Source organism: Felis catus, chromosome B2, assembly GCF_018350175.1.
Source record: "Felis catus isolate Fca126 chromosome B2, F.catus_Fca126_mat1.0, whole genome shotgun sequence".
Taxonomy (NCBI): domain Eukaryota; kingdom Metazoa; phylum Chordata; class Mammalia; order Carnivora; family Felidae; genus Felis; species Felis catus.
Genome location: NC_058372.1, coordinates 49,303,199 through 49,330,813, shown reverse-complemented (window position 1 = coordinate 49,330,813; position 27,615 = coordinate 49,303,199). Strand labels below are relative to the sequence as shown.

The 27,615-nt window shown below is 35.8% G+C and overlaps 1 protein-coding gene across 9 annotated transcripts in view; it reads left to right on the top strand.

Annotated features, from left to right (window-relative positions):
- The window catches only part of PKHD1 (PKHD1 ciliary IPT domain containing fibrocystin/polyductin), a 489,098-nt gene that overhangs the window by 299,155 nt on the left and 162,328 nt on the right, over positions 1–27,615 (top strand). For 8 of the 9 annotated variants that reach the window (XM_011282361.4, XM_045057643.1, XM_045057638.1 and 5 more), the window contains 3 exons: positions 4,858–4,995; positions 24,174–24,287; positions 26,709–26,796. In XM_011282361.4, coding sequence (XP_011280663.2) covers positions 4,858–4,995; positions 24,174–24,287; positions 26,709–26,796 — 340 coding nt within the window. The remainder of the gene's footprint in view (positions 1–4,857; positions 4,996–24,173; positions 24,288–26,708; positions 26,797–27,615) is intronic. The other variant, XM_045057641.1, reaches the window with a different exon arrangement.

The window sequence follows — 27,615 nt, the reverse complement described above, 5'->3', positions numbered from 1 at the left end:
CTGCAGGATTTAGACAAGTGTCAGACCCTTGGAATGCTACACAATAGTGACCTTGATTATCTCACTTTGTTGCAAAAAAAAAAAAAATGAGTTTAAATCTAGTGTTAAAATGACATGGAATACTTTGTAACCAGATTAGTCCTGATACAAAAAAAATCCCTAGCCCTCTGTCCAGAAGCATCTGGTTTTTGATTTGGGTCAGGCTTTCTGGTCATAAGGGTAGCTAGTGCATGTACAGAAGACTAAAGCATCTTTGTTGTTGTTGCATTTGATATATGGGGAATTTCAGGTGATTCTTTCATAGCGTTAAATTTCCAGATATTATTTCTAAAGCTTTGCCCTTATAATTGTCAAAATACAACTCTTTAAGGGGAGAAAACAAACAAACAAACAAAACACTGCTTGGCACAAGATGCCAAAATAAAGATGGTGGGATGTTTAGTGTTTGATAGATGAACAAGTGGAAAGGGGGTGTAATTTGGAACCAAGAGGCACCACCCCAAGGCTGGTCCCAAACTCCTTTGGGGGGAAAAAGCAGTCTTTAATTACATCTGGTACTCGTTAATTCTTTTTGGAGTCTCTTTCCAGATCTGTTCCCCCATCAGCCTCCCATCGAGCAACAGAAATTCCAGATGGTTCCCTCCATATGCCCATGCTCATTCTCTCAAGTAGGATAGATTGGTCACTGACAGAGCAGGATGGAAAAGCCTTGGCCAAAGCAAGGCAAGATGAAAAGCATCAGGCCACAGTTAATTTAGAGGTGGTCTATCATTCATGTTTTTAAGTGGTTTGTATAAATGTTACTGAGTGATTTTTTTTCTGAAATGTTTTGAATAATTTCATGGAAATGAAGCTACTTAAAGAAAGTGGCATATTGATCCTAACTTTCCACACCTGGGAAAGATAGAAATCCACTAGAAGCTGTCATTGTAGCTCAGGGTTGGTCAGTTTGGACGTGTAGCTGATATGCTTTGGAGACTAGTTTGGAATGGATTCTTTTGCCTACGTTTCTTGTGTGGATAGCTGTAGTCTCTGTTATTATGGTACAGAATATCCTTGATACAAATATTTATAGGGCATTTGTTTCTTTCATCTTCACAGAATTTTTTTTTTATTAAGCACATTGATAGAATTTCTATTTTGAAGTAGTTGGGAGTAAAGATGAGGTCAACCTCCATTTAATGAAAAAATATACGGTTGACCTTGAACAACATGGGAGTTAGGGTGCTGATCCCCCACCCTGTGCAGTCAAAAATCTGTGTATAACTTTGAACTCCCCCAAATGTAACTACTAATAGCCTACTGTTGACCAGAAGATTTACCAATAACAGAAACAATTAATACATATTTTGTAGGTTACTTATAATATCTATTGTAGTCTTACAATAGTAAGTAAGCTAGAGAAAAGACAATGTTATTAAGGAAATCAGAAGGAACATAATGGACATTTAAAGTACCATATTGTATTTATCAGATACAGTGGATCCATGCAGTTCAAACCTATATTGCTCAAAGGTCAATTATATTATCATTTCAAGTATATCGCATTGTACTTATTTGTTTATCTGTCCTCATCTGATGATGGGAGACATGTCTTCCTCATGTTTGAATTCCTACCACTCAACAAGATTTGACACATCACGTGGGAGGAAAAGAAAGAAGAAAAGGTGACTAGACAGATCCAGGAAATTTCAAAGTAAAGTAAGAGCAATGTTTCTACTCTTGTCTTCATCCTATACTTCCTCTTGTATAGCTATTAGATTTTACATGCGGGGTATGTGTATGTTCTTTGGTGTTATTTTTGAGTATCTACTGTTCAAGGTCCTGAGCAAGTAAATGTAAGAATTGCAGCTGTGGTCTCTGTTCTCATGGAGCTTGCAATAATTAAGCTACCTGCGATTTGTGTGAAATTTGTTGGTATATTTGGAAAGGATAGGGCAATCAAAAGGAGAAATTTCTTCTAAGAGGAGTATGTGATAAAGACCAGAAGGACGGAAATTGTCCTATTTTAACTGATAAGTATGTTAAAATGAAGCCTAATATCATGCTTTTGTGCGTGTGAGTACTCTGTAGATGAGATAAAACATTTATTGAAGCAATTTAATCATTTTTAAAATCAGGCTTGGCAGCCAAATGTTGGTAGTTTGGGCCATAGGTTGGAATAGATAGGGGTTATTGGCATAGAACTTTTTTAATTTTTTAAAGGTGCTTGCTTGAAATAATTTGCATCTTAATTTTGAAGTCATATTAAACTCATGAACTTCCAAAATGTGTGTTAAACCTAGAACATTCTCTGGATATTTCACTCTTTTGTTTGAATGTTTTTTAAAATTTTTTTTTAACGTTTGTTTATTTTTGAGACAGAGAGAGACAGAACATGAATAGGGGAGGGGCAGAGAGAGAGGGAGACACAGAATCGGAAACAAGCTCCAGGCTCTGAGCTGTCAGCACAGAGCCCGACGCGGGGCTCGAACTCACAGACTGTGAGATCGTGACCTGAGCCGAAGTCAGATGCTTAACCGACTGAGCCACCCAGGCGCCCCTGTTTGAATGTTTTTAAAGCACCAGAGATGAAATTGGAATATTTATTTATTTTCGTCTTAGCCTGATGGTTCATTTGTATCTGTTACCAATGTACTCTTGAGTTTAAGTTGTGTAGGGACCTAAACTCCGCAGATCTGGGAAATCTTTATTTAGCAACTGTATCTTTTTTTTGTTATTTATTTATTTATTTATTTATTTATTTATTTATTTATTTATTTATTTATTTGAGAGAGAGAGCACAGGCAGGGGAGGGGTAGAAGGAGAGGGAGAAAGAATCTTAAGCAGGCTCCACACTTGATGTAGAGCCCGACATGTGGCTTGATTTCATGACCATGAGATCATGACCTGAGCCAAAATCAAAAGTCTGATGCTTAACTGACTGAGCCACCCAACAACTTTATCTCTGAATTCACAATAAGCACAAGGGTTGTTAAAAATGGATTCCCGTAAGAAAGTTACAGTGGGTGAGAAAGGCGTAATTACACTAAGGACCAGCCCAGTGACAATCATCTCCTTACACACACTAATTATGGATGTAATTATAATATGTTTTAGTGTTCTGATATTAGAATGTATAGGGTATCATGGGATAGCAAACCAGAGACAGATTTCCATGGCAGGAGTGGTGGATCCAGTGAGGAGACTGGGAATATCTTACTAGCAGAGCTAAAACTTGGGTTGATTTTGAATGGGAGAGTAGGTGGTGGCTGTTGGACCACAGCCATACCTTGAGAACCATTGTTCTACTGTCCGACCGAGAGACAAGGGCAAGGAGAAAGTGCCTACTGGAGAGTTTATGAACCAGGCCTGGAGATGTCACATTTCAATCCTTCCTATATTTTATTGACTATAGCTCAGTCATATGGGCTTCACCATATGCAGAGGAGGCTAGAAAAGATAGTCTAGCTGTGAACCCCGTAGGAAAAGAGAAATTGTTTGGTTTACAACCCTAGAGTCTCTGTCACAAGAAGGTGTGGCAGTCTTATAACTAGCAAAGTAGGGACTAGAAAAGACACCCTTTGAGAAATTACTTTGGTGGAGGGCAGGTCCTTTAGAACAGCAGGGTACATTGTTTCCTGGAATGAGACATGAAATTATGTTAACAAAATTCCTTAAAACCTTTACATGTGTCACTGATTATGGTACTTGAAATTTAAGCAGAAACATTTATTTGAGATCTTTAATTTGTGTTGAATTACTACTAAGCCTCAGAAAGTAACACTTAATACTTTGGCATACACAAAATATTTTCTGTTTTAAATAAGAATTTTTATTCATGTATTGCCTTATTGTTACTTTCAGACAAAAATCTTTGATTCTTTTTTTTATGAAGTTGTATGGAAACTTTATGAAATGGGCGATGAAGAACAACGGTTTTGTGTTGTCAGAGGAGCTCTACAAGCATGCCAGGTTAATTGACAACAGTACCAGTAATGAAAATATCCAGCATTTCTTGAGCACACACTAGACTTTTGCTTTACATTGTAGGAATTAGGAGATTGAGAATTACTTACTAGTACTGTATAAGCACTTTAGATTTGTGAACTCATTTCACCCTCACAAGAGCCCTGTGAATGAAGCAGGCATTTTTATTATTCCCATTTCACAGATTAGATAACTGAGGCACAGAAAGGTAAATGTGTTGGTTCATACAGTTAATAAGTAGCAGTTCTGGGATTCACATCCAAATCATCTGACTTCAGAAGCCAAGGTCATATCTTTGCTTCTCTGCCTACCTGAAATTACAGTCAAAGTGAAGGGAAGGGCCAAAGGATAGGGAACTTTCCTATACATGTGCACTAAAGTAGGCCTGGGGGAGCTGTTTGAGGCACAAACACTGCCTTTTGGCCATAACACTTGTTTTTTTAGGCAATGGAAGGATTTATTAATCATGCATTTTTTTTTCAACGTTTATTTATTTTTGGGACAGAGAGAGACAGAGCATGAACGGGGGCGGGGCAGAGAGAGAGGGAGACACAGAATCCGAAGCAGGCTCCAGGCTCTGAGCCATCAGCCCAGAGCCTGACGCGGGGCTTGAACTCATGGACCGTGAGATCGTGACCTGGCTGAAGTCGGACGCTTAACCGACTGCGCCACCCAGGCGCCCTATCATGCATTTTTTAAAACTCCTGTCTCTTTATTAAGGCCTAGTCCTTTGAAAACTACTTGTTTTAGTTGCTGCACCTGGCCTGGCATTGGTAGCAACATAAGCAGCTCCTAAATTGCCTAGAGAATCTCAGGGTAAATCACTAGAGGAGAGAAGGCAATTCTTGTATTGCTTATGCGTCTGAGCAATTTCTTTTTCTTCCTCAGACAGGACTGTCCTTGTGGATATGAATCTTCCATTCCTCAAAGGCCTCTATGTGATGGGGACTTTAGAATTCCCTGTGGACAGAAGCAATGTTCTGAGTGTGGCATGCATGGTCATTGTAGGCGGGGAGCTGAAAGTTGGTGAGTAGAGGGCACAAGGATTGGGAGCATAATGGGAATTAAACTCTGTGAGAAGGGCCTTGGGAAATGATGGTATCATCTAGCAGGTTGCTTAATAGAGTTTGGGGAGGGCTAAGGCAAGGGGCAAGTTTACTAGTAAAACTTTTCCTCTGCAAGCTTTAGACAACACAGACAGAAGTGACTTTGGTCGGTCATTCTTGGATGTCCACCCACTGTCATCAGGCCATGTTTCTGGCCCTAGGGACCTCCAGCTGCTGCACATGGCAGGCCTCTTGTCCTTCTCCAGGCCCCCAATCAATTCTTCCCTTTGGTCCTTTGTATGAGAGTTTACCTGTGGCTCATGCTTTCAGAAGGATTTATTTTTTGGTTAACTAACTCACAGTAAAATTTCAATTGCTATCTTAGTGTGGATCCTTGGGAATACAGACCTGAAAGCAAAATATGTGCTAGTGCTTTACTGGGGCAAATGATCACAGTGAAGTGACAAAAGGGAAGTGAAAGAAAAAAGAGGGAAAGCAAGCACAAGATGGTCACAGCTGCTTAAGGAAACAGGGCTATTTGCTTGGCTATGTGAGGTGCCTTGAGAGAAGTCTTATAGAGTCACCACATCTTGGGACAATAAGGGGAGCAACTGGGGAGAAGGGTGGAAGTTCACTTTGTTCACCCCAAACCCATGAACTTGGTCTTTCTTTGTTATGTTTCATGGCTCTCTGGGAATCTAGTGGAAGGGCCAGAGGCTCAGTAGATGCCAGGAGGTGGGGCTACCCCGGGTAAGAAATGAAGCATGTTGCTGAGGCCAAGGGACAAGTGGTTGGTGTAGATCTGGAGGTTAGTGTATTAGTCAGGTCTAATACCTGCATTGGCTTATGCAAATAAAAAGTCTGCATTGGCTTATGCAAATAAAAAGTCTGAGTTCGTATGGGTGAACTGTATACTTGGAACTGTTGTAAGAAGTAAGTATACAATGATAAAAAAAAAAAAAAAAACATGTACTCTGACCCCAAAGGAACTACTTTTGAACTCAGTAAGGCAATCTGCTTTGCCCCTCCCACCCCCACCCCCAAAGGAGTTAAAAGAGAATTCCCAGGAACAGTAATACCTTACCCCAAAGAAGTAAGTTATAGATGGTGAGGAATGGAAATACTTAGATATTTTTATTAGGTAGCATCCAAATGTTAGAATCTCTGGTGAAAGAGATTTCTAGGTCTAACCACCTGTCTAGAGTTTAAATCACTGTGAAGGTTCCTCAAAAATTATGGTCAAGCCATTTCTCAAATACTTCCAATGACAGAAAAAATCAGAACATTTTAAGATAACCTGTTCTCATTTTTAAAAATTCTATTTAAATTCCTGTCCTTCTATTAAGTCAGTCTGTCTTTCTCTAATATCTGTTGGTTCAGGTTCTTTGATCTGATCTGTACAGGGTGAGTTTCAAATTCCCTTCCCTTGATAGCCCTTCATTCACATTTTCTTGAATATTCTCTTTTTCAGATTTTGCAGTTCCTATTATTTTAACCACAGTTAAATCATAGTTATTCTAATAATTGTTATTATTATGATTACATAGTTATATTATTGTGATATCTTTTTAATCATAGTTATTGATACTTTAAAATAATTTTTATTTTTCCAATACAAAACTGGAAAATGGAGAAAAGCAAATAGAAGTTACATAACAGATATGAAGTAATCATTCATATTCCCAAATGTAAAGATAACCACAGTTATATTTTGTAGTCTTGTCTTTAAATCATTTTTCTCTGGCACATGCATATACACACATACACATACACACTTTAAAACATAGAGTATACAATGTGATAATCTTTTGGATTCTGTGTTAACAATGTGAGAATTTCCTCAGCACATTCTTTTTCCAGGACATGGTTTTAATAATGTTAATATTCCATGTCTATGTGAGTATGTATACATGCATGTATAATAATTTAGTTAACCATTTTCCTATTGTTGAATATCAAGGTTATTCAGATTTCTTTTTGTCCAAGTACCTTACTATGCAATGAACAATTTAGAATTCAAATCATTATTCATATCTCCGATTATTTCCTTAGGATAGACATTTGTAAGTAGAATTAATGGGCCTAAGGATAAGTGCATGTTTTTATTTGAATTGTGGTAAAATTCACATAACTTTACTCAAGTTAAACTCAGGAGCATTTGCTACATGCACAGTGATGTGCAACAATTACTTTTTCTAGTTCCGAAACATTTTTAAAAATTTTAATTCCAGTATACTTAACATACAGTGTTATATTAATTTCAGGTGTATGATACAGTGATTTTTGTTATTCAACAACTCTATATACTACTCAGTGCTCATCATGATAAGTGTTAATCCCCTTCACTTATTTTCCCATCTCCCCACCCACCTGTGCTCTGGGAGCTATCAGTTTGTTCTCTATAATTAAGAATCTGTTGGTCTTTTTTGGAAGAGTGTCTATTCGTGTCTTCTGTCCATTTGCTAATTGGATTATTCATTTTGGGGGGAATTGAGTTTTATAAGTTCTTTATAGATTTTGGATACTAACTCTTTATCAGATATGTCATTGGCAAATAATTCCTCCCATTTAGTTGGCTTTTAGTTTGATTGATTGTTTCCTGTGTGGCCCAGAAGCTTTTTATTTTGGTGTAGTCCCAGTAGTTTAGTTTTGTTTCTCTTAGCTTTTGTTTCTCTTGCCACAGGAGACATATCTAGAAAAATGTTGCTGTAGCCAATGTCACAGAAATTACTGTACTCTATTTTAGGATTTTTATGGTTTCGGGTCTCACGTTTAGGTCCTTAATCCATGTTGAGTTTATTTTTGTGTATAGTATAAAAAAGTGGTCTAGTTTCATTCTTTTGCATGGAGTTGTCTCATTTCCCCAACACCATTTGTTGAAGAGATTTTCTTTTTCCCGTTGCATAATCTTACCTTCTTTGTCAAAGATAAATTGACCATATAATTGTGGGTTTATTTCTGGGTTCTCTATTCTGCTCCACTGATCTGTGTGTCTCTTTTTGTGCTAGTACCATACCGTTTTGATCACTACAGTTTTATAGTGTAACTTGAAATGTGGGATTGTGATACCTCCCGTTTTGTTCTTTTTGAAGATTACTTTGGCTATTCAGGGTCTTTTGTGGTTCCATACAAAGTTTAAGATTATTTGTTCTAGTTCTATGAAAAATGCTATTGGTATTTTTGATAAGGATTGAATTAAATGTATAGATTGCTTTGGGTTAAATGGACATTTTAAGAATATTTGTTTTCCCATTCCATGAGCATGGAATATATCTTTCCACTTGTTTGTGTTTTCTCACTTTCTTTCATCAGTATTTTATAGTTTTCAGACTACAGGTCTTTCACTTCCTTAATTAAGTTTATTCTTAGATATTTTATTATTTTTGATGCAAATGTAAAGAGGATTGTTTTCTTTCTCCTTTTTTTTAAATGTTTATTTATTTTTGAGAGAGAGAGAGAGCATGAGCAGGGGGGAGGTGCAAAGAGAGAGGGGAACGGAAGATCCGAAGCAGGCTCTGCACTGACAGCAGGGCTCTAACTCCCAAAATGCAAGATCATGACCTGAGCAGAAGTCAACTGACTAAACCACCCAGGCGCCTCAATGGGATTGTTTTCTTAATCTCTCTTTCTCTTACTTCATTATTAGTGTACAGACATACAATGGATTTCTGTATATTGATTTTGTATCCTTTGATGTTACTGAAATTATTTATCAGCTCTAGTAGTTTTTTGGTAGTCTTTAGGGTTTTCTATATATAGTATGAAGACATATGCAAATAGTAAAAGTTTTACTTCTTCCCTACCAGTTTGGCTGCCTTTTTCTTTCTCTTTGTTGTCTCATTGCTGTGGCTAGGACTTTCAGTACTATGTTTAACAAAAGTGGTGAGAGTAGACATCCCTGTATTGTTCCTGACCATAGGGGAAAAGCTCTCAGTTTTTACCATTGAATATGATGCTACTTGTAGTTTTTTTCATATAGGACCTGTATTATCTTGACATATGTTCCCTCTAAACCTACTTTGTTGACGGTTTTTATCATGAATGGATGTTATGCTTTGTCAGATGCTTTTTTTGCATCTATTGAAATGATCATATGATGTTTATCCATTCCCTTGTTGATATGATGTGTCATAATGATTGGTTTGTAAATATTGAGCCATTCTTGTATCCCAGGAATAAATCCCCCTTGATTATGGTTAATGATATTTTTAATGTATTGTTGGATTTAGTTTGCTAATCTTTTGTTAGGGATTGTTACATCTGTGTTCATCAGAGATGGTGGCCTATAGTTCTCTTTTTCTGTCATACTTGGTATCAGGGTACTGCTGTCCTCATAGAATGAATTTGGAAGCTTTTCTATTCTTTTTTTTTGGGGGGGGGAATTGTTTAAGATGAGGTATTAACTCTTTTTTACATGTTTGCTGGAATTTACCTGTGAAACCATCTGCTTCTGAACTTTTTTTTGTTAGAATTTTTTTGATAATTGATTCAATTTCATTACTGCTAATTGATCTGTTTAAATTTTCTATTTCTTCCTGATTTGTTTTTGGGAGGTTATACATTTCTAGAAATGGATACATTTTTTCTAGTGTGTCCAATTTGTTGGCATATCATGTTTAATAATCTCTTATTATACTTTGTGTATCTGTGATATGGTTGTTATTTCTCCTCTTTCATTTCTGATTTCATTTATTTGTGTTTTCTCTCTCTCTTTTGTTTTGAAGAGTGTGGTTAAAGGTTTATCAATTTTGCTGATCTTTTAAAAAATCAGTTTCTATTTTCATTCATTTGTTCTTTTGTTTAGTTTCATTTTAGTTTATTTCTGCTCTAATCTTTATAATTTCTTGTCTTCTACTAATATGGGGTTTTATTTGTTCTTCTTTTAGGTTCCTTTTAGATATAAGTTTAGGTTGTTTATTTGAGATTCTTGTTTCTTGAGGTAGGCCTGTATTGCTATAAACTTTCCTCTTAGAATAGCATTTGTTGCATCCCAAATATTTGGACCATTGTGTTTTCATTTTCATTTGTCTCCATATATTTTTTGATTTCCTTTTTAATTTCTTGATTTGCCCACTCATTGTTTAGTGGAATGTTATTTAATATTCATGTATTTGTGCTTTTTCCACATTTTTTCCTGTGGTAGATTTCTAGTTTCATTGCATTGTGGTTGGAAAAGATGCATGGTATGACTTCAATCATTTTGAATTTGTTGAGACTTGATTTGTGGCCTAACATGTGATCTGTTCTGGAGAATATTCCATGTGCACTTAAAAAGAATGTGTATATTATGTTGATTTAGGATGGAATGTTCTAAATATATCTATTAGATCCATTTGGTTTAATGTGTTATTCAAATCCACCGTTTCCTTGCTGATTTTCTGTTTGGGTGATCAATCCATTGATGGAAATGGGGTGTTAAAGTCCCTTACGATTATTGTATTATTACTGGTTACTTCTTTTATATTTGTTAATGGGTGCTTTATGTATTTGGTTGCTCTCATGCTGGGTGCATAAATATTTACAATTGTTATATCTTCTTGTTGGATTATTCCCTCTATGATTATGTAGTGTCCTTTGTCTCTTGGTATAGTCTTTGTTTTAAAGCTATTTTGTCTGATATAAATATTACTACTCTGGCTTTTTTTTCACCTCCATTTGCATAGTAAATGTTTTTCTGTCCCTTTGAATCTGCATATATCTTTAGGTCTGAAATGAGTCTTTTGTAGGTAGCATATACATGGGTCTTGCCTTTTATCCATCTGTCACTCCATATCTTTTGACCAGACTGTGTGATTGGAGTGTCCATTTGTATTCACAGTAATTATTGATAGGTATTAACTTATTGTCATTTTGTTACTTGTTTTATGGTTGTCTTTGGAGTTCTTCTCGTTCAGATTAGTCTATGTTTTAAAGTCCTCGATACATGTTGTCAAACTGCTTTTCAGAAAGATTTTACAAATTTGTACTCTGTTCACGTATCTCAGAGTTATGAGATCCCTCACTCCCTGACATTGCCTTTAAACACTACTTTGTTCAATTCCTATGAGAGTATGAAGCCAGAGGGAAAGAATTTTTCCTGGGTGGACCCTGATAGAGTCAAATGAGTATAGCAGTGACCAGCATGGGCTCTAAGTCAAATGGCTTGGGATCAAATCCATGTTGGTTACCTACTTGCTGTTTGACCTTAAGCAAATTACCCTCTGGACACATCCATTTATTCAGCAGTAAAGTACATGGCAAAATGGAAACTTCCTTGGAGGAATGTTAAAACCATTAAACATAACAGTTTCTTCTATGTGCTTGGCATGTAATAAGTATTTGATGTTTCAGTTTATCTGTCAGGGTGCTCACAGAAAATAGATGTCATACTGAATTGGACTTATTTGAGGAAATGTTAATGAAGGAGAGAGTCACAAAAATCCAAATGGCATGGGGAATTCCCCAGGGCTAGTAACAGCAGAGCATCCTTACTACCCTTTGCCCTAAAGGAGTGAGAAAAAGAAGTCATTGCTGGAATTAGAGATGGCAGAGGATGTATGGAGATAACTGGCAGAAAGTACCATGACCTTTTGTGTCTGGGACTAACTCAGTACAAGGAACAGCTAATAGATATAAAAAAAAACCTTGATCTCACTTTCTTTGTTTCCTCACCTCCTGCTTGTGCTTCATTTGACTAAAGCCAACCGGAGCTCAGAGTAAAGGAGAGCTCAATGTAGTACCTGCAGGTCAACAGTATCCTGGGGGCACTGAGCAGAGGAAAGAAAGGCAGACTTCAAAAATGGAGGCATCAACAGAAGCTAAATTAGCTTCTAGCTACCATAATAGATACCATCTTTTTATTAATATTTCCAAACATTGAACTACCTTCTCTGTCCAGCCCTTTATGCAGTTGGTCCTGCCAACTACATTGTGAACTGTAATTCTTACTATTTATTTATTTATTTATTTATTTATTTATTTGAGCAAGAATGTGCACAAGCAGGGGAAGGGCAAAGAAAGATGGGGAGAGAGAATATCAAGCAGGCTCCATGTGCAGCATAAAGCCCAGCACGGTGCTTGATCCCACAACCCTGGGATCATGACCTGAGCTGAAATCAAGAGTTGGAAGCTCAACCAACTGAGCCACCCAGGCCCCCCAAATTCCTACTCTTTTTTGTGTCCTGCCTCTAATACATATCTCTACATTGTACACTTGTGTAAGGATTATTTTGTTTTCCCTTCAGTTCTAGGGGGATCTAAATGTAATACTTTTTAACTTACCTTTTTATCATTTCAATCTATTTTTCCACAATGGGGAAATCCTTTTAAATTCTGATCTTTTTCTCTCAGATTAAGCTTGTTTGCTCATTTATTTAATATTTTATAAAATCTTCATCCAGCTAACTGATAGAAATACTTAATAAAACTGAGCCTTGTTCTTCTGACTAGAAAATGTATTTCAGTTGGACAGCTTTGCTAAGATTGGTCTTTTTTTTGTAAATTATTTTTAGGTTTCTCAGTTCAATTACTACTATAATAAAAGCTTGTTACCTGAAAATTTATACTTTTGAAGGGAAGTAACATGGAAACTTTCCAGTTTTGATTTATACATTTCAAATTTTATTTTAAAATTTGTCTATTCCCCACTATATTTTTACCTATTAGTAGGCAGTGGTGTATTATTTTTCTTCCTGCTTTGTCCATGTGTTGTAGGCCTAAAGGTTGATTACTAGAACCCATCTGCCCAATTTTATATGTATTATGCCTGAAGGAAGACTTTCAACCCATCTGTCTAATTCTACCACACCCTAAAGAAATCCCAACATGAAATAGATAATAAGACTGGTTAGTAAACAAACTTAATAGATGTGGACATTGGCACAGAGCACTGCCAAAGTATGTCTGCTGTCTGATGCCATTTGATCCAAGTCCTAACATTGTGGAATTATATTTCTTGGTGGTCCTTTTAAGTCAACTAGTGCTGGCAGAAGGTATCAACTGACTTTTAGTAGAGTAGAAAGATAGAATGCTATAGAATTAGAAGGAAAGTTTAATATCAAAGCCTTGCTCAGAGGGTTATAGTTGCATCACAAATGCCAAACTCAGTTTCATTCTTTGTGCAGTGATTATCTCATTAATCTGATACAACACTTGAGATAAGCTTAAAGTATTTCATTTTTGTGTCCATTCTTTAATTTGTCATGTGTTTGCTCATTGCCTATTGTTTGCCAAGTACTATGGGAGAAGTTGGATGCACAGAAATATCAGTCATGAGCCCTAGCTTGCAAGAAATATCTCCATAAAATAGTGGAGACAGACAAGTAAAAACATAATTGGAAGAGTCCCATCTTCCAACCTGGAGGGGCTTAAAGATCAAGGAAGAGATCTCAAAAGTCACATCTTTGTGGAAATGAATTATACCTTCAGGAAAGTATAGGGAATATGTATGTCTGCATTGTAGGTTTTATAGAATGGTGGTAGCCAGTGAAGCTTTTTGGCCTTATACATTATGTTAAGGAGTTTGGATTTTATCATGAAGGCTGTGAGGAGGGTAGTCCCTGAATAGTTTTAGGTAAGGAAGTGACATAATTGGATTTGGTCTTAGAAAGATCACTCCTGGCAGTGGAAGGTGGGGGGAATGAGGCAGTATATTGGAAGGGTCACAGTAAAATGTGAGAAGATAGTAAGACGTTTCAGGAGAAACCTTGTAAAGGAATCAACTAGGGCACTGGAAATAAAAAGGAATAATTAATTATAGAAATACCGAGTGTGGGGGCGCCTGGGTGGCGCAGTCGGTTAAGCGTCCGACTTCAGCCAGGTCACAATCTCGCGGTCCGGGAGTTCGAGCCCCGCGTCAGGCTCTGGGCTGATGGCTCAGAGCCTGGAGCCTGTTTCTGATTCTGTGTCTCCCTCTCTCTCTACCCCTCCCCTGTTCATGCTCTGTCTCTCTCTGTCCCAAAAATAAATAAACGTTGAAAAAAAAAATTAAAAAAAAAAAAAAGAAATACCGAGTGTGTAAAAAAGTCACTAGAACCTAGTAGCAATTTTGATGTCAGGTGAGAAGTTTTTTAGAACCCATGCCACATTTCAGGTTGGGAGATCTGTGTCAATGGTAGTATGAGGTTAGAATCACCTTTCTACCACTTGTTAGTTGAACAACTGTGGGTAAGTTACAGGATCTATCTCTGCCTCAGTTTCCTTCCCTTCGAAATGGGAATAACAACAGTTCTTATTTCATGGAGTTGTATGAGAATTAATTATTTATTAAAGTGCTTGTAATAGTGTCAGACACATAGAAAGCCCTCACAGTTTTTTGTTGAATAGGTGGACTCATACACCTCAAGATTAGATTTCAGTGTATGTAAGTGGCTACAATTTGGGGGAGTACCAATGGTGTTAAAGAAAGGGCGGATAGAAGAAACTGAGCTCAGGAAGGAGGATGGAAAAGAAACAGCAATTCAGGGAGAAGGAAAATGAAATGACAAGAAAATAATACATTGAAACAAAGAAGGGAATTTATAAGAAAAAAGGAGTAGTCATTAGTATGAAATTAGCAGAGAGCAAAGCAAGTTGGAAAGGAAACTGGCCATCTTATTTTGGCTTTTTTTTTTTATTTTTGTTTTATAATGACTGTTCAATATAGGTTTGACACAACGTTATTTTGTATGTGGAACAAAGAAAAAAACTAACATTATTTTAGGGACAGTAACTTTTAATACATTGAATACCATTTCTTTAACAACTTCATTTTTTTGGCATTAATGTAATCTTAAGTATAAGTGAACATATTAAATGTCATGTTTAAAAATGAACAGTAATCCATATAAGAGTGATGTCATTAAACCTGTATGTGCTTTCATGAATAACTTTCTTCTGGATGATAATTTGTGGCAAATTAGTAAATATTAAGGAGAAAATAATTCCTCTGATATGATTTTCCCAAGTTTTACATATAGATTTGTCCCTGTCTCTGTCCCTTTCCTCTTGCTTCCTTCTGTTTCTTTCTGCTTCATTGGTGGCCTGCTCAGTGGCAAATATTCTTTCTGAGACTTGAGTACTCAGCAGTAAGGAAGACAGATAAGGTTCCCGTTTAATGAAATGAAGCAAAGTCCCGGTTGCTTTCTAAAGTCTTAAAGATACAATTGAGGCCAAATTATGCTGAAAATGGTTACTTTTTCATAATATCATAAGTATAATATTAACAAGAGAGAATTTAGTTTAGGATCCTCATGGCAATTCTAGAGAGCTGGATTATATTTCTAGTTAAGCAACTCATTCTACAACTTTTGGAGTATTCTCTAATAGGAGATTTAGAACAGTAATATCACAGACCTAAATGATTCTGTGAATCCTCTGTTTCATTGCATGGATAAGGAAACTGAGCTCCTGCATGATAACTGATTTGTTCTCCCATCTCCTAGCTGATAAAGACCGGGACCAGGATTAGAGGCTATTTTAGTTACCTTAAATACTCATCCTTCAACTGAAGGCAGTGCCCAAGGACTATTTTTACTGTGAGCACCTCCTGACTCCATTTAGTAGTTTTCACTGTGTCTTTTGTTCTGGTCTATTCTCTTAATTCATATTGTCATTATTGCATTCATCTTATTGTTACAAGGTGGTATGTTTCACCTTCCCTATTATGATAGACTAGACATTTTGTGACCCTAGTGCCTAGTACATAGTAGAGTTCAGATAGTGTACTGTGTGACTGATTAGTGTATATATAAATGAATGGATATATCTAAGTCTGTCTTTCAGCTCAATGCCTTTTTCTTGTAACATGTTCAGTCTCCTTAGCTTAGACTTAAATGTCTACATCTGTGAGGAAGGAATTATAGTATTAATGTGTAAATGACTACAATGCTTTTCCCCTCTGTATGAAAGGAATTAAATAATGACAAAACAATGAAAAATGGGTGATATTCTACAAATCTGAAGTATTTTCAATTTTTAGTCTGTCTAGGAGAGAAAAACTCATAAAAATGCCCAACTCAAAGCCTGTTTAATAAACATTGGTATGTTGATTGCTTGAAATGTTTGCATTTCATTGTCCATGAGTAGATGTCTGAACTCATCTTTTACACTGGTATCTTGTGAGAGAGGACATCATTCCTATGCTTTAAAATGTGTTCTTTGTCTTAGAGACCAATGACATTAACATGTTATTCATCCAAATGTTCAGCTCAATAGAGTGTTTTAAGCTCATAGTTTTAAAATTGCAAATGGAGGAGCACCTGGGTAGTTCAGTCATTTAAGTGTTCAACTCTTGATTTTGGCTCAGGCCATAATCTCATGGTAATGGGATTGAGCACCACATCTGACTCAGTGCAGAACTCAGAGCATGCTTGGGATTCTCTCTCTCCCTCTGTCTCTTCCCTACCCCTGCTCATGCGCTCCCCCTCCCTCTCTATCAAAATTAATAAACAAAAAATAAAATTGCAAATGGAAAACTCTCTTCTGATGGTTTGTAGGTGAATTTCAGAGAGGGATTACTAGTAATAATTAGTGTCTTTAAAAGTTAATAGAACCCTCCTTGATCCCTAGGTAAGCAAAGACATGCCCCACACATCAATTTCCCTGAGGACATGGCAGTTCACTGTTTCCATGGCCTGTCACAACAAGGTCACATGACATGCTGCCTAGTTGCTCAGTAATTATGCTTAGAACTGGGTTTTTATCTTAAAACGTGTCACATATTGTTTTGTAGAGTTAGTGATGGGTATTTGTCAGCTTTGTCTCACATTTGTAGCCAGGTGCCTAAGGTCATCATTAGCACATGACTTTGATTGTCAGGAAATGAAGTACTGGGTCTATGGAAGTTTCTTTCATTGCTTCTATGATTGGGACTTTCTCAATCCTAAAGAAGAAAAATCCATACACAGTTTATTGCCTTCCAAACTGACAGTTCTGTAAGGCTCATTGGATGATTAAGTAATAAAAAGGAGACAAACCAGAGAAAAGTGTAGATTAAAACATATCCTCTAGCCTAAAGCCACAATACCCAGTAGTTAGACTCATTCAGTAGCCAGGGAATCTTGTAGCTATGTTTAAAAATAATATATTAAATTAAAAAAATGTATATATCCTCTTTTAAGTTTATGCTTAGAAAATACAAATAAACCACACATTTAATGTGCAAATATTACCATAGGTATACATAAATATCTGCAAAAGAGATCATTTATAAATTGGCTAATATGGATCATGAGTGAAGAAATCAGTTTTTGTTTACACTGACAGTTTGCTAATGAAATTACTAGTTATGCAATAAAATTAAAAAGTGACACAAACAGGATGTTACTTTTAAATATTGTATTTATTTAACTATAAGGACAAAAGCATACAAGCTTTGTTCTGTACAAGTTCAGGAAACACCAAACTTCATTTCTTTGAGTCTTGAAGAAGAGTGGCAGCCAATGGTAAATAATACATATTTCAAAATGAATTTAAACACAGAAATATCTCTTTTATCTTTAGATGGATACTAGTTCTCTGACAGATAAACATCACACTATATAAGTGTGTGTGTTATATATACTTATTATTATATATAGTGTGATGTTTATCTGTCAGAGAACTAGTATCCATCTAAAGATAAAAGAGATATTTCTGTGTTTAAATTCATTTTGAAATATGTATTATTTACCATTGGCTGCCACTCTTCTTCAAGACTCAAAGAAATGAAGTTTGGTGTTTCCTGAACTTGTACAGAACAAAGCTTGTATGCTTTTGTCCTTATAGTTAAATAAATACAATATTTAAAAGTAACATCCTGTTTGTGTCACTTTTTAATATATATATATATATATATATATATATGCAAAACATTGATACAAGAAATGATTCTTCTATTTTTTGGGATATCAGTTTCTATGAAACACATTTACAGTAATGTCTTTAATATTTTAATATTTTCTAAATCAGTGTTTCTGAAACTATATTTTGGACTCTTGAACTTCCATCACAATAACAGTAAAATTCCTTTAGAAATTGATTATTTTCAAATAATTAAATAGTGAATTATATAATAAATAAAATAACTATTAAGTATTATTTAATTATTTTTGCATGGAAAAACTAAATTATTTAAGCAAATAGGTGAATAAATGACTGAATAAATAATTTGTTTTATTGTTTAGAAAACTATTTTAAGAGTGTTTGAGTTGGAGATAAATTTAATTGTATTTCCTGCAGTTCTGTGGGCTGGACATTCAAAGAAGTATTCGCCTATTATTTTTGCTATTGAAACGTCTAGTTTCTAGCACTTTAGAAAGAGAACATTACTGGTTGGGAAGGGCTCACCTTGTTTTTCTTAATTTGTAAATTTAAATGTTAATTATAAAATGTAGCATTTCTTCATTGTTACTGCTACTATTTTTCCCATTATTACTACTAAGAGCCAACATTTTTAAAAGCATTTAAAACATTTGATACGTAGACACTGTGCCATGTATTACTAACATGCAGTACATCATTTAACTCCCAATAAAGTTATGCTATTATTATGTTTATTTTAAAGTTTCAGAAACCAAGGCTTATAGAAGTGAGTTAGCTCACCCTTGTTTATAAAGTTTTAAGGATTTTTATACATTTTACAAGTATGTGAGTGAATACATTATGTATTAACTTTTATTTATTTATTTTTTAAGTTTATTTATTTGGAGAAAGAGAGAACAAGAGTGGGGCAGGGGCAGAGAAAGAGGGAGAGAGAGAATCCTAAGCAGGCTCCATGCTTTCAGTGCAGAGCCTGATGTAGGGCTCAATCCCAAGAACCATGAGATCTTGACCTGAGCCAAAACTAAGAGTCTCATAGACTTAACCGACTGAACATCCCAGGCACCCTTAACTTTTATTTTAATATTCTATCAATTGTTGGACAAAATGACAGGCCTCATCAATGATAAAAACCTGTCAGCCAGAATACAGTCACTCTCCAAGGGATTAGAGATTATCATTTGTGCCTACTTGTTACTCTTATAACCAATCATTATTTCTTTGGACTGAAAGCCCCTTTTCACCTAGTTTTGATTGTAGGGGAGGAATGTTTTAGGGATAGGTGGGTCAAATGTACACTAGGAATTAAAATCTAATTCATAATAAAATCTGCTTCACAATTTGATTGGTTTAGTTTGTTTATTTGCTAGTTTGGTTCTGATCATAAAAATGTTCTAGAGGCTCTGCTCTGAAGAAAATAGACATAGCAAGGCTCTAGAAAAATAGTGGTGCTCCAGTTAGAAGCTCATATAACCGACTTCAGAGGACAGAAGAAATGTGCAAAATTAATTTTGGGGGATAATTTCCTAACCTTTCATGTGAAATCAATCATGATATCTCATGGAATTTCAAGGTTTACTTGGACAGAAATACAAATTATGTAGAAATACCATTTGTTTCTTTGGATTCAATGAAAAGGACTTGAAAAAAGTTTTATCTAAAATTTTAGTCAGTATACATCAAATATATGCATTTTCATGTATGTCAGTTATATCTCAATAGAGCTATAAAAATATTAATGTCATGGAAAAGCAGTAAAACATATAATTTTGGCCAGTTTCTCTTCTTTTGATTAATAAATACTTATTGATCAGTGTCCTTAAAACATAATAATCAGTTAATAAAATTTGAATTATTATAAAATATGCATATACAGAAAAGTTTATAAAATAAAAAATACACAGCTAAATTAAACCTAATTCCATTCCACCAGGTATGTAGTAAGATCTAATTATTGTTTAATTTTCATTTCTCTCATCTCTAATGTGATTAATACTTTAAAACTTTTTGTTTATTTGATATCGTTTTGTGAAGTAGATGTTCTCTTGCCATCTTTTAAAATAATGAATTCTCTGTTTTATATTGATTTATTAGAGACACTTATATATTCTACAATGTACCTTTTGTTGGTTATATGTATTGCAAATGTCTTTGCCTACTCTGTGGCTTGCTTTTTCACTCTCTTAATGATATCTCTAGATAATTGGGAAATCTTTATTTCAATATAGTTCATTTTATAGACGTTTCCCTGTATAAATTGCACAGTTTGATTGAACTGTGGTCAGCAAGCATCTATGATTCCAATCCTTTTAAATTTGTTAAACTTGCTTTAGGGTCACCATATGATCATTATGTGTGACTGTTGTGCATGTCTGAAAATGATATGTATTCTTTTCGGTCTAATTTTCCATCCAGGACTCTTATGTCAGATTTGCCAATAGTATTATTCAAAACTGCTATATCCTTACTGCTTTTTGTTCATTCTCTTCATAGTTATGTTTAATTTTCCACTGTTATTATAGGTATATCTATTTTCCTTGTATTCTGTCAATTTTTGCTTTATTTATTCTGCAGCTTTGATGCCAGGCACATAGATGCTTAAGATTATTCCAACATTGGTGAAATGGGTCTTTTTTACTCTGGAGTATTCCTCTTTATTTCTCTTTACTGCAAAAAGATTGGTTAAAATTACCTAATTTTTCATTTCATTTCGTTTCTGATAAAACATAAATGAACTCTACTGGCAGTACACGGTCTTTTCTTTTGATTAGCTCACTATAGAGAGTAGGAGGCCATCAGGTAGAAGGGACTTACAGCACAGTTTAGATGTAGTGACATAAGCCATAGAAGGGGCCACTTGACCAAATCTTAGCTGACAAGGAAGGATCCCAAAAGAGGTGGCATCAGAGCTGGGTTTTGGTGTGTTAAAGACTTAAATGACTCAGCTTTTGAGCATGTCAAGGAAATTGGGGAAAAGGAAGGGGATCTAAATGGACAGTGGTTTCCAATCATTTATCACTTCAAAGTGTTTTCAATTGTTTGTTATTTTAAATAGATAACACTGCATTAAAGAACTCCGGGAAATCACCTTTGTCCATATTCCATACTATTTTGTCAGGACAAGCTCTTTGGGGGGGGGGGGGGGAGGACAGCAAGGAGTGTGGACATCTTTATTCACAGAAGAGAGCATCTAATTCAAAATCATAGAAGGCTGTTAGACATAAACTACAGTGGAGCCATGTTTTGAGGGATGTCCAGGAGTTAAGACAACAGTGGAGATATTAAAGCCTGGGGACTCTCATGTGCACAGAGGAGAGAGCGTAGAGGGAATAGTAAGTAATTCAGTGTGTGTTGGCTTAGTTACAAGGTGTGGAGAGTCATGTTGAGAGAGTGGGCTCAAGTGTAAACTAGGTTTATACTTGATTCCATCAAAGAGCTTTAGTTAATGAAATAATATAAGGTTCTTTTCCCTTTTTCTTACCTTTGAAGTTCATGGAATCCATTTGTACCATATTCCTGAAATCGTTATAACAGTTATCTTTTGTATGTCAGAACTTATTTTCTTCCATCTCCTCAGGTGATTTTAGCATCTGGAACATATTGTTTCCCCTCCATTGCCCACCATCGCACTAAGTAATGGCAACCTCCCTTTACTTCTTTCCTGTTCCTCATGTCCACGTGTCCTAGGATGGTACTTATTAAGTCTAAGCCCAGGCTCACCACTTACTAGCTGTGTAATTTCTGACAAGTTACCTAACCTCTCTTTGTCTTTGTCTCCATTTCCTCAGCAATAATCCATCAGAGGGTTGGAAGAATTCAATGAAATTGTGGATGCAAAAACACCTGGCTTCTCTGCAATGCAATGACAATGATTTCCCCTCTATTATGAGTATCTAAATTCATCCAGGTTGACAAATGCTTTTTGCTACAGTTTAGAGCAGCTTGAAGCAGCTTGAACAAGGAAACCTGAGAGGAACTGTATTATCTCCAGAGCTTTCTTTCAGTGGTAGCTCCAGTCATTTGGGGACAAAGCCCAGGCTGGTGACAGCCCTCACCTGTCTTTGATTGCTAGATCAGAGAATAAAAGAGGAGCCTGGCCTTTAGGGCTTCCCATTCACAGCTTTTACAAATTCAAGAGGTGCTGCATTTTAATGTTAAAATGGCATAATTTTTCCCCCTCTTAGGTCATTCTTGTCTCCTTTCTACCCAGTCCCTACCCCCTGTCTTCCCCTTACCCCATGTAACAACGACAACAAAAATTTTCAAACCCTGGTCATTTCAGATATATCAGAATATCACAGCAGAGACTAATCTTGCCCAGACTTTCTGCGAAAGCTCACATGTGCTGCAGTTTGGGGTTGCATAATTGATTTAATCTCCGATTTTAGAGGAACGCTGAACTCTCTTTGTGGGACTCTGCATACATTTCTCTAGGGCAAAAACTGTCCTACTTTTTTCTCTCTGGTATCTGTTTAGTGCTAGGCCATTCCCCGCCTCCTCCCCCCCCCCCCAAGAATCTAAACTACCCTCCGTGAAATAAATGAAATCACAGTTGGAAAAAGGCTTACTGGACAGACTTAAAACTGCCAGATAAGAGCTACACCACACATGTTTTCTTAACATTCTCCTCCTCCCCTGCTTTCCTTCTTTCTGCTCTAGCACGTCTTTGTTTGGGCCGAGAGGATACATTAGTCACTCAGCTGAGGATTGGCATTCCTACCTGGAACAGCAGTGTACTCCAGCAATTCACTGGGAAAACAGGCTGTGGGGTCTGATCCTTGCCCACTGACCCACTGTCTGACTCCAGGCAGATTCACTTACCTCTCTGAGGCTTACTTTCAACAGTGCCTCATAGACTAATGGCTGTGAAGGCTAGACCATAAAGATGTAGCAAGCTGCAAACTCACAACTCACATGGGAACCTTTTGGGTAACCAAGTATATATATGGAATGCCAATGGAGGAGAATGATTTTACACCCCCTGAAAAACGGCTTAAGCAAAATGATAACCAGGCAATTTTAAGTTCACTAGTTACTTCATAGTGTATCAGCAGCCTCATTTTGGTTGTTTTCAGGGATTTCTCAATTGGAAAGTCTCATTTGGTGACAGATATTCTTTGTCAGCCTGTTTGATACAGTATATAGTTTGGGAACTATCTTCTCACCAGGTTCTTCTTGAAAAACGAATTCTTTGTAATACTTACTGTATCTTAAGATGTATTTTCTGAAGTAAATAACCTTTATTAGGTCAATACTAAGACTAGTCCAGCAAAATTCCCCAATTTGTATGCTGCAAAAGTGACCAAACTCCTCTGTTTGCATTGATGGATTAAGGCCAAAAGCCGTGCTGACCTTCATATCCTGAATGGATTTTCTTCATATGCTGTTAGAATAATTTCAGTTTAGAGAAAGACCCAGTACATGTTTAATAATCACTTGGCAGAAACTGTTCAAATTCACCATTGTTTAAATTCAGATTATTACTTACTAGTTGGATAAATTTGGACAAGTCCTTTAACCTCTTAGCCTTGTTATGTATGAATATTTAAAATTGACCTAAGAATCATACTTAGGGCACCCGGGTGGCTTAGTTAAGCATGACTCTTCATTTCGACTCAGGTCAGGATCTCATGGTTAATGAAATCAAGCCCCATGTTGGGCTCTGCACTGGCAGCATGGAGCCTGCTTGGGACTCTCTTTCTCCCTTTCTGCCCCTCCCCTGCTTGCTCTCTCTCAAAATAAATAAACTTAAAAAAATAATAATAATACTTACTTCTCCGGATTGCTGTGAGGATTAAATGCTAAGATGCATGTAAAGCAATTTGGGAATACAGCCATAGACAGTGTATCAGCCAGGTTTTGCTATAATTATGTATAACAAATACTCCCCAAATCTCATTGGCTTACAACAACAAATATTTTCGCTAGAATCAGTTGCAGCTTCTGTGTTCTTCAGCTCTGCTACCTTTGCCTTCATTCAGGCACTAGATGTCATTAAGGAATTCTCCTTTCATGACAGGGAACATAATAGCAAATGACCTGGTGAAAACTTGCAAAGTATTTTAAAGCATCAACTCAGAATTGGTATTACTATCACTTCTACCCAAATTTCATTGGCCAAAACAAGTCACTAGGACAGGCTAAATTTTAGTAGTTAGGAAAGTATACACTTCCTGAATGGAGAAAGAAGAGTGAATATTTGCTGAACAGCAATCCACTCTACCTCAGAGAAGTTTACTGCATCTCATTTTCTACCCTTTTCTCATTTCATCATGTAACAATTGGCTCTTCTGTGTATAGTCTACATGATAGCATCTACTTTGCATTCTCTAAATTACATCACAATTTCCTCCTCTCTCTCTTAATTTCAAATTAATTTACATTACTTTTCTTTGTAAACAGGTACTTTGGAAAATCCCTTAGGAAAAGAGCAAAAGCTTCTGATTCTTCTTAGAGCCTCAGAAGGAGTTTTCTGTGACCGTTTCAATGGAATTCATGTTGATCCAGGAACAATTGGTAAGAGTATACTATAACTTTTTATTAAAAATGAAATGAAATGTATATTTCTGTGATGGAGAAGTGACATTCATAGAACACATACTAAATTTCAGGCACTCTTCTAGATAATTTATATTTATTATTTCACTTACCAGGTCTTCTGTACCAGTGTCCATTTTACAGATGTCAAAAATAGGACTCAGAGATGATTAACAATATGCAGAAGGCCACACAGCTCTATAGTGTCAGAGCTTAGATTTATATCCAGATAGGTCAGACACCAAAGCCTGGACTAAGAGTCTGTTATTAACTATAAATATTATGTGGTTGTTGATATATATATTTAATTGATCCAAAAAAACACCGTTGGCAGTTTCTTTATTTGGTACTGCCACAGCACCAAATCCTATTTTAAAGTTGACCTATGTAAAAGCATAGAAACTGAGACCGGGATTATATAACTAGGATGTGAAGCCTCACAATAACTCCATATTAAGGGATAGGTATAAGAAGCTGCTTATTCTAACATGTTTTTTTTTTTTTTTTTTTTTTTTGCTTTCTTTGTATGGCATTACTAATTTTCTAAGATTTCAACAACCCAGTAAAATGGAAGCAATCATGTTAGGCTAATATGAAGTTTGATAACCTAGTTTCAAAAAGTATAACCATTGCAAGATAGTACTGTACTTTCATAGGGCTTTATTGTTTCAAAAGGATTTTTCATACATGCTTTTATCTTTTTACTAATATGAGGTTCAAGAATATTTTTACTTTTTTACTAGATGGATAACAGAACATTCCATTTATTTTTGCCTGTGGTATCCACTCTGTTTGGTGCAGCACCACATTGGATTAAACTTTGCTTTAGTATAAAAGGATGCCCATCTTAATCCTCAACTCCCAGCGATATGGCCAAGCTAGTGTGTTTCAAATTTTCTCTGATATTAAATTGAATAAGGAATGAAATATTTCTCTGTATGCTTAAAATTGTATGATACCATGGTAAATTACAGATTTTAATTTTTTTACGTAGTATAATCTTGAAACAAGGAATGGGAGTTATTTTATAGTAAATGTTTGATGATTAGAAATGATCAAGAAATCTACTTGTCTGATCAGCTAGTTTTCTGCATAACTCAGTTAAGGAAATTAACTGGTTTTCACCAAAATCGTTGTTGGACATTTCTTTAAATTACTTCACGTTCCTCCCCTTCCTACTTTACTTAGCCAATAGTGAAAAAGGTGGAATATTTTTAAAGATGATATGATGATATCATATGAAATGTTTAGAGATAGGCATATATATATATATATATATATATATATATATATATATATATATATGACAATCATTATGAAAGATCGATTATTCCAGGACATGTCTTAAAAGTTAGAATACTTGTTGCATTTCCATTAATCCTGATTTTTAGTTTTGTGACTTTTTATGAATTAGAGTATGGAAAAAATATAGATAGTGACATAAACAGGTGGTTGGGTTCTGAGAATTTTTTTTGCTTACATTGTATTAAAACTCAAAGCATAGTATTTGCACCTTACTGGTATTTGGGTTTTTTTTTAATTCAAGTTTTCTGCTAAAAATTGTGAAATCTTTAGATTTCAGTATTAGTGATATATTATGCACCAATCCAGGCATAAACAAACAATACATTTGGGTACAGGAAGAAAATGTTAGAACTTTTATTGAATCATATGTGAAGATATTCATATATGTGTATGTTTATCTAAAAATAAATAAATACACATGCATTAGGAGTGCATGATCATAATTTTGTTACTGCTTGGGTTCTGCTCAAAACATTTTGAGACCATTGGAATATGAGGAATTGTGCTACATGTGATTTTAAACAGCAATAAAACACGTAAGAGGAAAGACCTGAAGGAATAAAACTGGACCGCATCAAGCATATCCCTGGTACGACTTAAATTTATGAGTCTGAAATAAATTATATTTTGAAACAAAGGAGCTAGAGATCTATCCTTTGATATCTGTAATACAAAAAAATATGAGGTCCAACCACTGAAAACAAAGCTAATAGCACCAAATCCCTTACCTCAGGGAATAAAATTACCCTTGCCTTTTGGAAAATGAAGCCGATAACATAAAATATCAAAACCAGTTAACTTCCAACAGAACTGCAAATGGTTTGGAGTCACATAATGGTAGAATGTAACTAGTTAGCCATTGGAGTGGTCCCAACTTTTGGATTACTAGATGTTGTGTAGCATGCATTTCTCTATAGCTTTTTGAGAGAATGAGAATAAGTTTTGAAGAATTTATTCTTTGTCTGATAAGATGGACATCTTCATATGTAGTTTCTATACAACATATCCTGCACAGTAACCTCTCTAATGAGCCTTACTTAGGTGGCCTTAATCCTCTAAAATTTCTTGTCCAACAGTTCCTCCTTTTACTTTCAGGGGTATATGGGAAAGTCCAACTTCATGGTGCTTGTCCTAAGAAATCCTGGACCCGTCTTGCAGCTGACATCGCCCCAGGCAACGAGAGGTAAGAAATGAGAGTATGTTAGGGAATGCACTCGTTTGTTTAGTTTGCTCCTGTTTCACATTTTGTTACAACATGAAATTAAATTTTAGATTAAGACTCAAAACTCAAGGATGAATAAACAGTAAAATAAGGGACAGATTAAAAAAAAATCTCTGTAACATAATTGTGGTAGAATAAAGCAACCAAAGGCAGAAAAGACTATAGTTTATTTAAGGAGCAAAGTTTAGATAATGCATGTTTACTGCTATCAATAAATCTTTAGAAATATGAATTATATGAGATACTAGATGAAGTAAAACATGAAATCATGATAGTCTGAGTTGAGATGATAGCTGGCTAAGAGAGAGACAAATAAAATAGGATTGAGATGAAGAATATGAAGAATCTTATGGAATTTATTTATTTATTTAAAATTTACTTATTTTTGAGAGAGAGAGAGCAGGTGAGGGGCAAAGAGCGGGGGACAGAGGATCCGAGCAGGCTCTGCACTGACAGCACAGAGCCCAATGTGGGGTTCAAACTCACAAACTGTGACATCATGACCTGAGCCAAGGTCGAATGCTTAACTGAATGAGCCACTCAGGAACCCGGAATTCTGTGGAATTTAAAGTGCAACAACAGAATTTAATAATGCACTCACTGGAAGTGGTAAAGAATGAAATCACCTCTGCCCCAAAGTGCATAAGCACTATGAAGAACACACCGATGGAATCTACCTGAATGCAGAGGACAAAATCAGGAGACAAAAGTCATAAAAGAGGGGCGCCTGGATGGCTCAACTGGTTAAGCCTTTGGCTCAGGTCATCATCTCGCGTTTCA